Source organism: Lycium barbarum, chromosome 8, assembly GCF_019175385.1.
Source record: "Lycium barbarum isolate Lr01 chromosome 8, ASM1917538v2, whole genome shotgun sequence".
Classification (NCBI taxonomy): Eukaryota; Viridiplantae; Streptophyta; class Magnoliopsida; order Solanales; family Solanaceae; genus Lycium; species Lycium barbarum.
In genome coordinates this window covers 39,867,110-39,885,022 of record NC_083344.1, presented here as the reverse complement: position 1 = coordinate 39,885,022, position 17,913 = coordinate 39,867,110, and the positions used below count along the sequence as shown (strand labels likewise).

At 34.8% G+C, this 17,913-nt stretch overlaps 1 protein-coding gene across 2 annotated transcripts; it reads right to left on the bottom strand.

Annotated features, from left to right (window-relative positions):
- Positions 1 to 1,053: 1,053 nt before the first annotated feature.
- Positions 1,054 to 16,354, bottom strand: LOC132606127 (uncharacterized). 2 transcript variants are annotated; one of them, XM_060319477.1, is made up of 5 exons: positions 15,422 to 16,354; positions 14,261 to 14,498; positions 3,540 to 4,082; positions 3,076 to 3,148; positions 1,054 to 1,513 (listed from the first exon to the last, which is right to left on the bottom strand). In XM_060319477.1, coding segments are annotated over exons 1-5 (1,476 nt in total). In that variant the 5' UTR covers positions 16,042 to 16,354; the 3' UTR covers positions 1,054 to 1,511. The 2 variants fall into 2 exon arrangements, with proteins under 2 accessions (XP_060175460.1, XP_060175459.1); XM_060319476.1 differs by lacking the exon at positions 1,054 to 1,513 and having other exon boundaries at positions 2,891 to 3,148.
- Positions 16,355 to 17,913: the final 1,559 nt, after the last annotated feature.

The window sequence follows — 17,913 nt, the reverse complement described above, 5'->3', positions numbered from 1 at the left end:
AATGAGTAATATCAACTTGATCCTCAGAGATAAAATTAGCTTTAGGATTTTTCTGTTTCTTCTTTAGTGATGCTTAATAAAGCTCAACCAAGGGTTTTGGCATACAACATGTACGTGACCAGTGTCCTCTTCCACCAGATCGGTAGCATATATTTTCTGAGCCACTTGTTTCTGCCACTTCGCACTTCTCATCTTTCCTTTTCCCATTCTGGAGGTTATTTTTCTTTGATGAATAATTAGCCCTAGGGGAAGAATTTTGACCACGACCACGACCATGACTGGGGCCACGACCTTTTCCGCGTCCAGAGTAGTGGGAGTGTACCTCATTCACTTCAGGGAATGGGGTAGTTCTAGTAGATCGATTCTCGTGATTCTTTATTAACAAATCGTTATTTTATTCAGCCACGAGAAGATGAGAAATCAATTAAGAATACTTCTTGAAACCTTTCTCTTGATATTGCTGCTGCAGGAGCACATTTGAGGCATGAAAGATGGAGAACGTCTTTTCCAGCACATCAGAATCACTAATTGTTTCTCCACAGAGTTTCAATTGAGAAGTAATTCTGAACATCGCAGAATTGTACTCAATAATTGACTTAAAGTCATGTAACCTTAGATGAATCCAATTGTACCTTGCTTTTGGGAAGATGACCATCTTCAGGTGGTCATACCTTTCTTTCAAGTTATTCCACAAAATAAGTGGATCCTTGATGGTGAGATATTCAATTTTTAAAATTTTATCAAGATGATGACACGCAAGAATATCATTGCTTTAGCACAATCTTGCTTGGATGCTTTATTTTTATCTTTTATGGTGTCTCCAAGACCCATTGCATCTAAATGGATTTCAGCATCCAGCACCCATGATAGGTAGTTCCTGCCCGAAATATTAAGGGCAACAAACTCAAGTTTTATAAGATTAGCCATAATTATAGAGAAGAGAAAAAAACCGTACCTTAGTCTTCAAAATAATTTCTGATGCTAGAACGTCGTGTTGATAACGTGTTATAAAACTATATAATTGGAAATAAATGAGAGAAGCAAACTAATAGCTTTGTAGAGAGGAGGGAGAGATTGTATTTCACTTGTTGATGACATTACAAATGAGAAGGCAAAGGTCCCTATTTATAGAAGAATGTTGCCCCTCAATCTACAATATTCAACTTGTGCAAATTATTTTGCAACTTGTGCAAATTGTTTTACAATTTGCTACAACTAAGATACAACTAGCAAGTGCAAATTGTATTTATCACTTTGTGAACAAATGGTACAAGTTACACTTCTAATAATACATCCAAACAACAAATTGCCAAATAGATTATAACAGTCTTGTATTTGTCCATTTTCATATATGCCACAAAATAACTGCAGGAATGGCCTTCTATATTGCCTTCTGCTTTGCATTATCCGCAGCTTCCCGTCATTTTCTCACTCTCTGTTTAACTTGAACAAAAAGGACCTTGAATACTTGCTGCACCTGTGAAGAATTTCCACACCTTATCTGCAACATCTCCTGTAAGAAACAGGTAATCCGTGATTTCTTATTGAGGACTGGAACAGCATAAGCATCTTGACATAATAGAAAAAGCAATTCTTATAGTTCATCTATTGGAATTTTGGCTTTCCATAATCTCCAAAAGAAGAAAGATATTTTGAATGGTAAGCCTTTTCCCTATATCTTCACATACTGTATGAATTTATCAGTTTGGTGTCTCATGAGATTCCAGGCACTACGGATAGTAAACTTACCAGAACTAGCAAAAGTTGCAAGGATTTTCTATTCTAGATTGCGGTTCATAAACAATCTAACGTGATAATTCTATCAATAATTTCAGGATCATGAAACTTCATGATTCACATAAACTTACTATATCAGTAATTCAGTCAGCAAAACAAACCCAATTCAAGCATAGTGTTCTTCTTGACTTGAGTTGAGAGGAAGCACTTGATTTTGTATTTTGAGAAAAATCAGCTTCTCTCCTTTCCTTAAGAAACAAATCTTGATTGAAAAGCATTCTTGTAGGGCAAAGAGAGGACCTCTAAATGATTGAGAGTTTCTGAAATTTTATTTACACATTCTATCAACGTGCAAAAGTGAAAAAGTTCTAATCGATTGATAACTTCCACATTCAATAGAATTTAGCATATTATTTTAATTAATTGTAGCAATTAAAGGGCTAGGTTGGCCATAATTACCAAAGTTTCACTAAAGTAGTACAAAAAAAAAAATCCTACAATAGATTTATTGGCTTAACTCATAATTTAAGTAAAATGTCTGAAGTTCAAGTATAAATGTCTTGCACAATTAGTATGCCAAATTTCAAATAAAATTTGTAATTTTTTATGTAGATTTTTGCAGCTCTCTATGCTATGGCTTCATCTAAAATATAGGGAAAGAAAAATTATTTTTTATTCTTAATTTGAATGATTCCTTGTTCAGTTAGCCGCTAAAAATTTATTCGCGTTTGATGTGAGACAGGTTTCTTGTCCCATGAGTGGATTCAATAGTTTTAGTGAATCTAACTATTACCATTTTCTATCATGGAAATGTGTAGAAGAAACACTATAATAATAAAGTAAGTTTTTTTCGAAGTCAAAAGAACAATTAGGTTTAAAAAACAAGAAAAGACTTCTAACTATCTTATTATCCTATAAACTATAACATAGACCAGCTAATTAAAATGAAAAAAAAAAAAAAAAAAAAAAGAGAAAATTGATTCTAAAGTGGTTTAACTTACAAAATCTTACAAATTTTGGTTATTTCTTAAATAGGAGGGCTAAAATCGAATATATATGCTCTAGCCCCCACTGTATAACCAATTCAGTTCGATTTTTGGTTAACTTTTAGTTAAAGCCAAAACCAAAACCAAATCAGAAAGAAAAACGAACCTGGGGTATAAAAAAATTTCACATAGACACGTATTGAAATCACAGTACTCAACTCTCAGTACACTAAAATACTCACAAAAGAATTACAAGCTCATTCTCAAAGTATCATCCTAAAGCTATAATAATATACAGAGACTAGAACCGTGAGATATTAACCTCACATTGTTATTGTCTCTCGGTGCTTACAGTTTCTTATCTTTACCGTCATTGTGTTACTCCAAAAACCTTTACTTGCCTCACAGCATTGTCTTCGAGGTACCTGCATAAAGTTTATCATCACATCCTCAAACCGTCCAACAAATTAACTAGTCTATTTCCCAATTCCAGAAGCACTGAAAACCATTTTGATCCTCGTAGGAACTCACGAATATTCTTTGAAGAACGAAACCTCAGATTATGGTGTCAAGTGTCAACTTCTAGTTTATGTTTTAAAATAACGTGACTATTATCGAGTTCAGTTTAGATGCGTCATAGACACCGACAAATCCAGTTTCAGAAAACTGCAAATATGAAGGCTAAAACATAAGTCTAACTATGCATTAGCACAACCTGTCCAAACAAAACAATAATTTTGACTTGTAAATTCCAGAGATCATGCTTACATGAAACACAATTTTCATGGAGAGGAGAGGAGAGAGGGAAGGGCAAACCTTTTCCCACATGTGAGGATCCATTTTCAGTGAGGAGACTACAATCTTGTCAATGGCAAATGCACGGGCGTAGTTTAACTGATTACACTTCTCTTGTTTTACTGGAGACTTCTTGTAAGTAGTTACAGTCTTGCCCTTTTTGTCCTCTTTAATTGAGTCTAGATAAAATATCACTGGCTGTTCACAAGGTTCAGAACTCATAGGCCTGGTATTGAACGTAAAAGGTCCATTGCTCCAACTCCGCCATGTTCGGAATGTCTGCAAGGGTGTTTCCAAATCTTTGGCTGACAAAAGCCAAGGATATATCTGCACTGCATAGGCCCAGGAGACAGATATGGACCATTTATAGTTGTGGTAATAACAGAAGCACTGCTGCATTGTTCTGGCAGGATCAACCTTGTATGCTGTGGTTAGTGTTCTTAAGGATTCTAGCTGGCTCTGGTTTGGAAATAACGGCTGTACGTCATCAAGGTGGTGGAGAGATACTAGCGGTGCCATTGGATGAGCAGCCAATAGACCAAAAGGATCTTCTCTAATGTCAATCTGCCAAATTGAAGACATTTTGTTTACTGATTTGGGAAACTTGAAAAAGCAATTTAGCATGCATAAGCTCACAAATTTTACGAGCTTAACAGATACTGAAACATATAAGTCAAAGATAACATATTAAGGCTTGTGTATTTGTTGTCACAAAGTGTAGCAACATGCAGAAGCTCCGAAAACTGGAATAAACAAGAGCCAATGGTAATGGTTTCCACATAGGATTTGTAAATGTATGTAAAAGCCAGAAAACGGCACTATATTAGGGCAAAATCCATCGACACCAAGTGGACGTATCAAAAGGTGACACGTGGCGATGGCGCCAGGTCAAATCTGAGTCCGCGAACGAGGGATTCCAGGAAAGCATACGAAGCTCCGGATAAGTGATTTGGTAACCCGCTTCCGAAGGCAGAAACTACAAAGGGTACGGAGGAGCGTGCCAACTCACCGGTCAAACGTCATTCGGTGCCCAGCCGTTACCGAAGACCCCCAAGTTTCCTCCAGCCTTTACTAGGCTTTATTACTCTTTATTGCAACATTAATATTGATAATTGAGGGGGCACGATTCATGAAATCTATACCCCATAGCTCTAGTATAAATAGAAGTACTCGTTCTATTGTAAGACATCTGAAACATTATATAATAAAACAGAGTATTCATATTATTCTTAGCATTTGCTCTTTCTTGCTTAATTCGTGGTGTTTATAGTGATTCATTGCCCGGAGGCACTAGCTCAAAGCCTCTCCAAGGCCAGGCTACACAACTAGCTATGCTTTACTTTCATTTATCTTGTTAATTGTTACTTGCTATTTCATAATTTTGGTTACATTAATCCACGTGTCCTTGACCACGTACACAAATTCAACTGTAACGATTTTCCGTGTAAACAGTTTGGCGCCCACTGTGTTGCTAGGACAATTGTGGTATCATTGTGACCCACTTTCTTATATTAATTCCCTCAAGTCTTTTTTGTTAGAACATATATTTCAGATATGACAAACACTGCTGATAACCAAACCCATCTCACTACCGGGAGCAACGATGGAGCAACTGTCCCGTAAAACGGTCTAAATCAACGGGTTACATAGGAAATAACACCTACTGACAAAAACCCCCAAGAAGCAATGCAGATCGTGAGGGAGTAGCATCGGTCAATAATGGAGGAGATGAAATTCATGTGGCAAACTATCTCAGCACTTTCTAGCAATCCAAACTCTGAAGTCAGATGTCCTGGGGACTCCACCAGCATCAACTGTCGAAAACAATACACCCAGTGGAGACTGAACAGAGGGAAGGACCGCTGGGAATGAAGACGCATCCGGAAGCAAATCCGTCCGAGATAACCCTTTTCGGACATAAGTTTTGCAATTTATGAAAGACATAACTGATAAGATGAACAAAAGCGCTAAGGAAGCGGAAAAGAACGCAAAGGAGTTACAATCCCGTATGGATCAAATACTGAGGGCTTCGCCAGTCGTGGAGGGCCCAGATGCAAAGAGATACAACTAGCGAGCATATAAGCCCGAAGCCGCGCCGGAGTTGATCCCAAAGAGGTTCAAGATGCCGGACATCCCCAAGTATGAAGGGATGACAGATCCGCAGGAGCACATAACGGCCTACACCATGGTTGTCAAGGGAAATGACCTGAAACCGAATAAGATAGAATTGGTCTTGATCAAGAAATTTGGCGAGACATTCGCTAAAATGGCTTTAACTTGGTATTCTCTTTTGCCCGAACACTCTACTGATTCATTTGCTATGCTCGCAGATATGTTTATCAAAGCACATGTTGGAGCCCGGAAAGTGCGAACGCGAAAGGCAAACATCTTCCGCATAACGCAAGGGGAGTCCGAGTTGCTCCGTGACTTCGTTATCCGGTTCCAGAAGGAAAGGATGTTGCTGCCCGTGGTTCCGGATGAATGGCAGCTGAGGCTTTCACTGTGGGTCTCAACCCTCTGAGTTCAGATACTTCACGAATACTCAAGGAAAATTTGCTAGAGTTCCAGGCAACGACGAGGGAAGATGTGCACAATCGGTATACGTTGAAGATTCGCGTAGAAGATGAACAGGAAAATTTACGGACATCTCCTACGGCCCGAAATCAAGGTCAACTGAACTTTGATCGGAGGTATTCAAGACACCGGTTTGAACCATACCCGTCAGGACCATGGACTAATAGAAGGCAGGAGCGTTTCCGGAGCGAGTTATCGGAAAGCAACTCAGATGAAGAACAGTAATGTCTACGGACACTAAGGACTGTCGCATCAAAGCAGCGAAAATACAACAATAAGTACCGGAAGCATTTGTAGATGGCTCCGAAACAATAACCAAAAAAAAAAAATTATGCCCAAAGGCATCATACGGAGATAGCCCGAACTGACTTCGGAATAAAGAAAAGAAATGGGGGTTGTCAGATCAATCCCCGAAAAAATAGAAAGAACCAGAATCAAGAACCGGCCAGACCCAACAGATGTCAGCCTAGCCATAATTCTCTTGCAATGTATTTTTGTTCATTTCCCGTAAACTGTCGTATACGCAAAGTTGTAAACACTTGTGTTCTTTCAAGGAATGGAATGAAACAAAACCTGCACCTTCTAAATATTCTCGTCTACGTCCGAATGAAATGAACAACAACAACAACAACCCAGTGAAATCCCACATCGTAGGGTCTGGGGAGGGTAGAGTGTACGCAGACCTGACTCCTACCAAGGTAGGACGGCTGTTTCCGAAAGACCCCCGGCTCAATAAAAGCATAAAAAGAAGTCAGATACGGTTAGATAAGGTTAAGAGATTCGGATAAGAGATTTAAAGCGATATGGAAATGAAATAATGCAAGCGACACAGATAATACAGGATAATCAGAGCACAGAAAATAACCGATAATAGCAGAAATCAGAACAGATGACACAGGATAACCAAAGCACAGGAAATAACACATAATAACAGATAATAGCAGAAATCGGAGCACAAGAAATTATATTGCAATAATGCGACTACTAATAAGAACGGATAACGAGACTATCTACTAGCCTTCTACCCTAATTTGGGTCCTCCAAACCCCCCTATCTAAGGTCATGTCCTCGGTAAGCTGTAATTGCGCCATGTCATGTCTAATTACCTCTCTCCAATACTTCTTCGGCCTACCCCTACCTCGTCTGAAACCATCCATGGCCAACCTCTCACACCTCCGCACTGGGGCATCATTCTTAAATTTGCTCACACTTGAAAGCAAATAAGGATTAGGAATCCAAACAATTGTGCCCAAATGAACAGGAGACGTCCTCTTCATAAGCACCGAAATAAAAGGGCCCTCTCTTGTAAAGCCACCCAGGCAAATGGCTAAAGCTGGATGCTTTGATTTTCGATCGTAAAGTTAACCGGACATGTTATTCCGGACTTTACCAGAACCAGAAGATTTAAATTCCTGGTCATTGACATCCCCGGCCTCCAAGGCTGCGAGGTTATCAAAGTTTTGGGTATAACTAAAAACCCTAGAGTCAGGAACTCTAAAATTAAAAGTTTCGGGTACAATTAAAAACCCAAGAGTCAAAACTCAAAGACCCGAGATCAAGCTTTCTGTGGTGGTGGTACTTTTTCAGCACCAACTGGCCGTTGATAGTAGAAGAACCAGTGACGGAGTTATCACATGAATCCCTAAGTACTGCACTCTTTTTCCCTTCGCCCGGTTTTTGTCCCAATTGGATTTTTCCGGCAAGATTTTTAACGAGGCAGTCGCGAGGGTAACTACATGGTTTCTAAGCAAGAAGGGGAAAATCTTCCATTTCTCAGTCACATCTCAGGGAGTAACCAAAAAGTGTGTGTGTGTGTGGGGGGGGGGGGGGGGGGGGGGCTTAATGTATAGGAAAAAAACCGTAGACACCAAATGGACATATCAAAAGGTGACACATGGCGATGGCGACCGGTCAAATCCGAGTCAGCGAATGAGAGGTTCCGGGATAAGTAATTTGGTAACCCGCTTCTGGAGGCAGAAACTACAAAAGGGCCGAAGAAGCGTGCCAACTCGCCGGTCAAATGCCATTCCATTCAGCGCCTGCTTAGCCGTTACAGAAGACTCCCAAGTTTCCTGAAGCCTTTATTAGGCTTTATCGCCTTTTATTGCAACATTAATATTGGTAATTGAGGGTGCACGATTCATGAAATCTATACCCCATAGCTCTAGTATAAATAGAGGTACTTGTTCTATTGTAAGACATCTGAAACATTATATAACAAAACAGAGTATTCATATTATTCTTAGCATTTGCTCTTTCTTGCTTAATTCGTGGTGTTTATAGTGATTCACCGCCCAGAGACTCTAGCTCAAGCCTCTCCAAGGCCCAAGCTACACAACTAGCTATACTTTACTTTCATTTGTCTTGTTAATTATTACTTGCTATTTTATAATTTTGGTTACATTGATCCACGTATCCTTGACCACGTACACAAATTTAACTGTAACGATTTTTCGTGTAAACGGGCACAATTTAGTAGCTCTCTCTTGGACTCAAAGAACCAATCCAAAATTTTGATTTATGGATTCAACATTTAAGGTTCCATGAATACATCAAGAACTAAATCCAAAACCTAATGACTTTGATATTATCATGTTTATTCGGCAAGTTCATTTTGCTTAAAAACTGTAAGTTAATTTTAAGTAAGCATTTCAGAGGTGTGTTTATTCTTGAGTGAATACCTTATACGGTCACCTAAAGTCATTTATATTTTATATATATTTTGTATAAATAAAGTCACTCAAGATAGGTTATTTTTCCCACAAAGTCGTTGTAACTAAAAACTTAAGAGGAATAATTATATAGCCTCGCCTTAAGTTTAGTTTCATAATATTTATTATTTTATTGATATTATGCTTACTCTCTTATTCTAATTTTCATTGTAATAATCTTTTAATCTAATTGTTATTAATATAAAAATGGTGATTTAATTAATTTACCAATAAAAACAATTATTTTATTTAATTAATGTTATAAGAATCTTTGTTTCGAAAAAAAAAAACATTTTCACCTCATTGTCCATCAACTTTTAAATCGTGTCTTTAAAAATAAAAATTATAACAGGTATAAATAAATGACCGGTGTGAAGTAAAACTATGACGTAGATGTTAATGTTAATGTGAATGTGATACTTATGTATGTATTTGAATTTGGGTATTACAAGCAAAATAAATATCTTGCAGGTGGTAATTCAGGGACCAGTACTTTCCGTCTCCGGTGAAAAACAAGGAATATTTACAAAATTAATTAAATAAGAATCGAACTGAAAAAGTCGAACCGAACAAGAACGAGTGTCAAAGCACGACTTCTTAATGGGACAACTATATATATATATATACATCTTAAGCAAAAATATTTACAAAATGTAACGATAATTTTATATTTACAAAACATAACATTACAAACTCTATACAAAATATGCTTTAAAAAAATTAAATATTTTTTTCGTTCAAAAATTTATGTATAAAAGTTGTATGAAATGTGTATATCTCGCTCAATGCTTAAAAAGTTTTCTCAAAATTTAGTGTATGAAAAATGTATGAAATGTATATATCTCGTTTAAATCTTAAAAAGTCCGCTCAAAATTGTGTATATGAAAACAATATGAAATTTGTATCTTGCTCAAGTCTTAAAATTTCGCTCACATTTTCGTGTATAAAGTTCATGTTAGATTCATGTAAAATTAATACAACTACAACAACATTATATACAACTTTAATACAACATTCAAGACTTAAAATAATCGCTCAAATTTTTGTGTATGAAATGTGTATATCTTGCTCAAGGCTTAAAAAGTTCGCTCAAATTTTATGTATGAAGAACGTATGAAATGTGTATATCACGATCAAGGCTTAAACATTACGCTCAAAATTTTATGCATGGGAATGATATAAAATGTGTATATCTCCCTCAAGACTTAAAATTTCATTCACATTTTTCGTATATAAAGTTCATATTAGGTTTCTGAAAAATTAATACAACTACAACAACATTGTAACAATTTTCATACAATATTCAAGACTTAAAGTTTTCGCTCAAAATTTTGTGTATGAAAATTATATTAAAAATTTCGCTCACACATACACATTTCATACATTTTTCATACACAGAAATTTGTTCATGTTAGATTCATGTAAAATTAATACAACTACAACAACATTATATACAACTTTAATACAACATTCAAGACTTAAAATAATCGCTCAAATTTTTGTGTATGAAATGTGTATATCTTGCTCAAGGCTTAAAAAGTTCGCTCAAATTTTATGTATGAAGAACGTATGAAATGTGTATATCACGATCAAGGCTTAAACATTACGCTCAAAATTTTATGCATGAGAATGATATGAAATGTGTATATCTCCCTCAAGACTTAAAATTTCATTCACATTTTTCGTATATAAAGTTCATATTAGGTTTCTGAAAAATTAATACAACTACAACAACATTGTAACAATTTTCATACAATATTCAAGGCTTAAAGTTTTCGCTCAAAATTTTGTGTATGAAAATTATATTAAAAATTTCGCTCACACATACACATTTCATACATTTTTCATACACAGAAATTTGAGGTAATTTTTTAAGCCTTTGTGCAAAAAAAAGAAATTAATATTTTTTAAAAAAATATATAAAAATTATTTTTTTTATAAAAAATATATATTTTCTGGAAAAAAAACGAAAAATATATAAAAATCCGTCATGTTTCGTAGTATATCATTATGTTTTGTAAAAAAAAAAAACTATCGTCACCTTTTATAAATATTTCTCCTTAACATGTCTATATACGTAGTTTTTTCTTTCTTTAATAGACCAACAAATTGAGCACGCATCCTTACGAGCACGATTATTATTTTCTAGCGAGCAGTGCCCCGGCCCATATTAAAAACACAAGCAAATAGGTGTCGGACAATTTTATGGGAGAAGTAGAAAAGCCGAATAAAAAGAAGTGAGAATACTAAAGTACATGGCAACGCTACGATACAAAGCGACAAAGAGCGTTCAGAGGTGTGATGCATATGAATTTAACTTTTTTAGATGCCCTACCATCGTGGTCTCTCCCAACTTTGACACGAACCTAAAAGAACCAATAGCAATATCCCACGAAACATCAAAATGCCTTTCTACTATTCTTTTGTTTGGACGACTACAACTTGGACTGTGCGCTTACATAACCTAATGTTATCATCAGATTTTTTATTTAATTAAACAAAGACTATTAGCTACATGATTTTGGCATTTAGAGCCTGTTTGATTTAGAGCCTGTTTGAATTGAATTATTTCGGATGTTTTTAAGCCAAAATAGCCTCTAAGCACTTTTATAGTGTCTCGAATAAAATAAAATAAAAAATTTTTAAGTCAAGACAAGTCATAAGCTAGAATTCCTAACTTATATCTTTTGACATATAAGTCAAAAGTCATAAGCCCATTCAAACATGCTCTTAGTTATTTAATGGTAAATAAAAGTACAAGACTCGTATGGTAATACTAGAAGGTAGTTTCTTTTGGTTTTTCACAAGGGAGGAGTTCAGTATCAACATTGAAGCCCAAATAGTTCGGACTCACACCACATAAGGTTCAATAAAGGGGGAAACGCTCCTTGTCATGATTTTTCTATATTTAATGCTCAAATCTGAAACTTTTGATTAAGAGTGGAGGAATCTTATCCTACGAGGCCACAACCATCCTTGGTGCCGTATCCCACAACCATCCTTGGTGCCGGTGGTATACTAAAAGGTAATTGATCGAACAAGGATAATATTAATTTTTAAGCAAATTCAGTATTAAAGTTACTTGATGAATGTTGATGTGTGGCTAAGACAAGTAACATGGTATATGCGTTCACATAGTTGGAAAGCAAACAAGATTTATACTCGTAAATGAAATAAGTCGTTATTTTCTTAATTGATGGAACATATGCTTACCAAGAAAGACAATTTCAATAATTTAGTTCCACAAGACACTGGAATACTCTCTCCGCCCCAAAAAGAGTGTTTTACTTTTTTTTATTAGTTTGTCTCAAAAATATTGACACATTTCTATATGTAGAGACAATTTAACTTTATAAGATAATTTACAGCCACATAAATATGTAAAGCTTGTTTTGAACTACAGATTTCAAAAGGCTTCATTTATTTTTTAAACTTCGTGTCAAGTCAAACTAAGACAATCTTTTTTGGACCAAAGGAGTATCTTAAAAAATTTCCTAAGAAATCAAACACACATTGAAATAACCATCACATATATTATTCTCGCGCAATTGGCTGAAGTTACGGAAAATTATAAAACTAACTGATGGTAAATGAGACTACTTATTAAACAACCACTAAAGAAGGAAATTTTTTTAATATTCAAGAGAAATAGACTTTTGAGAAATTTGTCTTAGCCAAAAATGGTGACAAAGAATGAGGTCAAAGCTGCGTTTCTTATGCTTAGGGATGAAGAAAATGTCGGTAAAACAGGTCCGCAATAGCAAGTACTACGTGGCGCAGGCCCAATAAGTAGTTGCCAAATACCATGTGACACAAGCAACCAAAAAATTATGAGAAATTCTATTCACCTAACCCCACGCACATGATACTTCGCTACGTGTCTATCCCTGAGTTCTTACAACATTGAAAAGTGAAAGTGCGAATTGATGCCTACTTTTCTTAATCCTTCTTTTCATCCCCCAGATTCCGCCTCGAATTAAATGTTCCCTTCAAAAGAGAGTTCAAAATATTGAAGAGCTCTCATTTGTTTAATCAAAACCTTAAAAGGGCCCCGTTAATGACAGCGTTATTTCATCAAACCTTAAGGACTTTTTCAAAATTAAATTGAACCCCTTTTGTTCCACTTTAATGTCTTGTTTAAACCTCCCCCTATTTTAATTTATGTGAAATATATTATTTTAATTAATTTTTAATAGAACATTATTTTTATATTCAAAAATTAGTTATTAATTTTTTTCTTAAGACTATAATCTATAACCGCATAAATGTTTAATATTTATATTAAACCATAAGTTACAAGAGTCCTTTTCTTGAGAGAACAACAACACTTTTCGTCCCTTAATCATTCGTAAATTTAATTTGGTCACTTTGGTGTATGATATAACATATTTAACTTTTTAATTAATTTAAATAAGTGTTTTTAGTCCCTCAACTATTTTTAAAAAGTATATTACTCTCAAATATATAGTAACAATATAAATTTAACATAATAAATAACAAATGACGGTGAAATAGTTAATATTTCTAACACTTTGTGAATATTCCTGAGCAAAGAGGATAAAAAGTTTATGTTTCTAAGTTATTAAAAGTTAAACGTGTTTAGTTAACTGTCACAACGACTATAATTAAATTTCACCTATACTTGGGGGGACCAAAAGAACTATTAGCCCGCTTCCTAGAACTGCACTGCCCTTAAAAAATATTCAATTTTTTGAAGGCATTAAAATTTATCTATACCTTTTTAGGTTCACAACTATTCAATGTAAAATAACAGCTCAACTGAACTTAAAAGAGTCATGTTCAAATCAATTAACGTGGTTGCAATTAAAAAAAAAATTTACTCCCTTCCGATCAAAAAAGAATGTTCACTTATTAAATTAAGAAAGTAATCTTATTTTTTCAGATTTGCCCCTATTAAGTGTTATGTTATCAAATTACAATATCTATTTAATTAAAGACAGTTTAATCAAATTACCTATATTTGTGTAAGTGTAAGTATTTTCTTAAGGGGTGCAAATGACTACGTGAACACTCTTTTTGAACCGAAAGGAGTACAATACTACAATTTTGAAAAACTTATGAATGCGTAAACACTTCCATAAATTATTAGCTTGATCAAGACTTGTATATAAAAAAAAAAAAAATCAGAACAAACTACATATATATATATATATATATATATATATATTGATCATCTAAAATACTCTGATTAGCATAAAAATTACGAAATACCTCGTATACTTAAGAACTATAATTAGTGCCTTGTACGTAGTAACTTTCCCTAAATAACTTATCATACCTGTAATTCTACGAGTACCTACATCTTCCATATTAATTTAGAATAATTTATCTAACACTTCTTAATGAATTAAAAGTATCCATCTGACCCTGCACGCATTAGATATTCTATAGTAGTTCAAACTATTTAAAAAGGGTTTAAATGGCAACATAAAATACCTGGTGGAAGCCACTTTCTCTTGTAAGGGAGACACCTAGCTCACCCACACATGCCCAGACCCGCTGATCCGACCCGTAAAAATTGAAATACCGGTTGAGGCATTCATCCATTATCCTCACCAGCTCCGCCGCTAGCGGGTAGCTAATGGCAAACCCACCGCCACCAAACGCCATGTCATATGCATGCATCACATTCTGCTCCACACTCTCCGAGCTCCCACCGATGTAGTACATCTGCCTGTGGCAGGAGTGTTCTTGGTTAAAAATCGATGAAACCGAAAATCGAACTAAATCCATATATTTTTTGGTTGAGTTTAGTTTTAAATTTTTTAAAAACCAAATCCATATATTTTTTGGTTGAGTTTAGTTTTAAATTTTTTAAAAACCAAAAATATTTGGTTTGATTTTGATTTTATTAAAATAAAATATATAAAAAAACGAAAAACTGACTATTATACACTTCCTCCAATTTATGTGAATCCATTTGATCAGGCACAAAATTTAAAAAAGAAGAGAAGACTTTTAAATTTGTGGTGTTAAATCAATCACATATGATTTGTGTGGCTATAAATTATTTTATGTGACTGTAAACCATTTTTTAAAAGTAAATTATTTCCAATTATAGAAATAAGTCATTCTTTTTGGCATAGACTAATAAGAAAATAAGTTTACATAAATTGAAATAGAGAGAATACATAATTTTTATAATTATATTTATATATAATAATAATATATTAAATAGATCAAAATTATCATGAAATTCACAAAATCTAATCGCATTTTTGCTTCTATAAAAATTAATCAATCTTTCTTATGCTATGCTATAGGAACCAATCTTTCTTATGCTATGCTCTTTAACTTTTGAGTGTTCTAGCTTACATAAAATATATCATAAAACACGTATAATTAAATATATTGACTGAGTAACAAAATAATGTTACAGTTATGTAATAAAACTTTTGTCACTTCATTTGTTCGTTTAATAATGTGAAGAAACTATAGTAGAAAAAGAAGTAAAGAGCACGTATTTATATATGGTGAAAAACAGAACAACCGAACCAAATGGAACCATTGCCATCTGTATATTATACTATTTGATTTGAATGAGTTGTTTTGGTTTAACAAAAAAACCGACCCAAGACAAACAGTGAACGCCCCTACCTGTAGTCGTACTTTCCCAGCACTGTGACTAAATTCTCTGTGAAGAAAACAGTATCATCATCTCCCATCACGAACCACCTGGCGTTTGGTAACCCGACCCGGAATGAGTCCACAACCACCCTGGATATTCGGACTGCTGACTGTGAGCTCGTGAACTTGAATTTCTTCCAGTCCGATGAAATTCGGTAAGGCGGGGAAGCATCTGACCATGTTGTATTCGGTTCGGGTTCTTCGTCGAGCCAAACGAACCCCCGAGTGATGTTGGGTTTCCACCAGAGCTGAGAATAGTGTTTCCGATCCTTCCAGGTTCGGGCTGACCCGCCTATTCCGAACACAATATGGGAGATGTTTGTAGTGGAGTTGGAATTGTATTGATGGGTCGGGTTATCACCGCGAGGCCTGATAGTCGGGTCGGGGCATTCGGGGCACCGGAACCATAAGTCATGATGTCTAAGAAAGGAAGAGTAAAGAACAAAGGATATGGAAGAGAGGAAAAGGAAGAGGGAAATAGCCTTTAAGGATGCAGTAAAGCGATCAGTACATTTCTTATCCTTTGGGAACATAACACGGAACGGCATAAGTAGGTCGTGACCCGATTGTCCTCTCGTCGTCTCACACATATATTTGCAAGAAAGACAACCTTTTCCTACCCAACAAAACCAACTTACTTATAGCTTGAAGTTGCAGATGAGAATTAAATCTAGGAAACCCAAAACGTGGGTTTAACTTCAAAGGGAGAGAGGAGTGGGTAAATAAACAATGAATGCCCTGACCTGGTCTACTGTGGTCACTGTTTACTAGGGAAAAGGTGATTACATATAGGATTTGTGTGAGGGAGAAAATTGGGAAATAGTTTAAGCCAATGAGGTACGTGGAGAATGGAGATGGAAGATTGAGCGGAGTTGGACACTGCCATCTGTATCTTTTGAATACTTTTCTTTTTAGTTGCGTAGTTTATGGTTTCAGGTCTTTTTTTAAGTCTTCCCCTATTTCACTTTCGTCCTACTATTACCATTTGATGGATGAGATTTATTCCTTCGTCTATCGTTTTTAAGTAATTTTAAAATATAATTATAACTTTTAATATATTAATTTAATCTATATCTATCTATCTACCTTTCATATATATAATAATTTGAATCAAGTTATATCGTTTTATGAAATTTTTAATTCAAATACATAATTCAGGTAAAAGTTATTAAATTTACCTGAACCCGTATCTTTCCATGATTAAGGATAAAATTTAAAAAAAAAATGGTAACTAACTTCTTATTTCAAATTAAGAGTCAATCCCACTTCACCCCCTAACATTTAAGGGTTGGGAAAATCCCCTTATCAAATATTTTTCGGTGAGAATTTTCAGTTTTTGAGTAAAGATCTTTTTTAAAAAAAAATAACGAAATACAAAAATATATAACTCTTATTATTATTCATCTATTCCGTTGAAAATAATGTACCTTTTTTTGAATATTAATAAATTTCAAGCAATGCGGCATTCGTTTTATCAATAATTTTCGTACCATATTTTAATATCGAATTTTTTATCAATAAGTTTTCTTCCCTAATTTTAATTGGTTGGATATGATTGGTGTTTGAGGTCTTAGAGTTTTTGAAAAAAGATTATATTAGTTTTTAAAAAATTGTTGGTTTTTTCTTCAAGAGCTTCGAATTCAGTATTCCAAAAATTTTAAAAACTCAAAAAGTAGAGTTTTGCATTTGTTTGCATAAACAGGAAAAAAAATTGCGGTGCATTTTTCCGCTTAACCATACCGCATTAAAATAAAAAAAAATTCATTTTTGCAACAATTGAAGAACTTTTCTTCTATGAAATTTGGTTGATAAATGACTACAGGATTAGGAAAACAGTAGCGATGTCTCGAAGTGTTTTAGTTGTTGGAAGGACCTCAAAAGGGTTAGAGCATTTAGACCTAAGTTGCAGTAGGTGCACATGAGAGAATTCATAGATGACCCTAAGATAATGTTAGAAGGAATTAGATAGACTATTAATGTGCAATTAAAGCCCAAAATTGTAAGGGAAAATAATATTGTATGTCTAGTTGGAGAAAATATTTATCCGAAATGGCCCATATTTCTAATATTATTCGAAATGGTCTTTTTATACATTATTATACACTCTTATTGTCACGACCCAATTTAGCTAAGTCGTGTGGACACTTATCTTTCCCACCTCGGTAAGCGAACTCTCAACCCAACGAAAATAAAGACATAAATAAATCAATCAATCAATCAAGCGGAAGAGAATAATCACGCGAGTCTCACAATGATATATAATAGAATAGTGCGGAATAAGGATTAATACCCCCAGGGTCTGGTCTAAGTCATACAAGAGCATCTAATGAAAAATATTCAAGTCTGGAATCATATTACATAAATTTGTCTATGTTTCAGAATAGCAATAGTAAGACATAAAATAGGAAGAGTCTTCAAGGCAGCGAACGTCTCGTGCTCACCCTGGAAACTAACAACAATGC

Bases quoted from the DNA above. Each gene is read 5' to 3' on its own strand.
- LOC132606127 (XM_060319476.1), bottom strand. From the start codon at position 16,041: ATGTGTGAGACGACGAGAGGACAATCGGGTCACGACCTACTTATGCCG. The intron at 4,083-14,260 runs GTATTTTATGTT...TCAATTTGGCAG, and splicing joins GAGAAAGTGGCTTCCACCAG to ATTGACATTAGAGAAGATCC. The intron at 3,149-3,539 runs GTTTGCCCTTCC...AACTTTATGCAG, and splicing joins ATCCTCACATGTGGGAAAAG to GTACCTCGAAGACAATGCTG.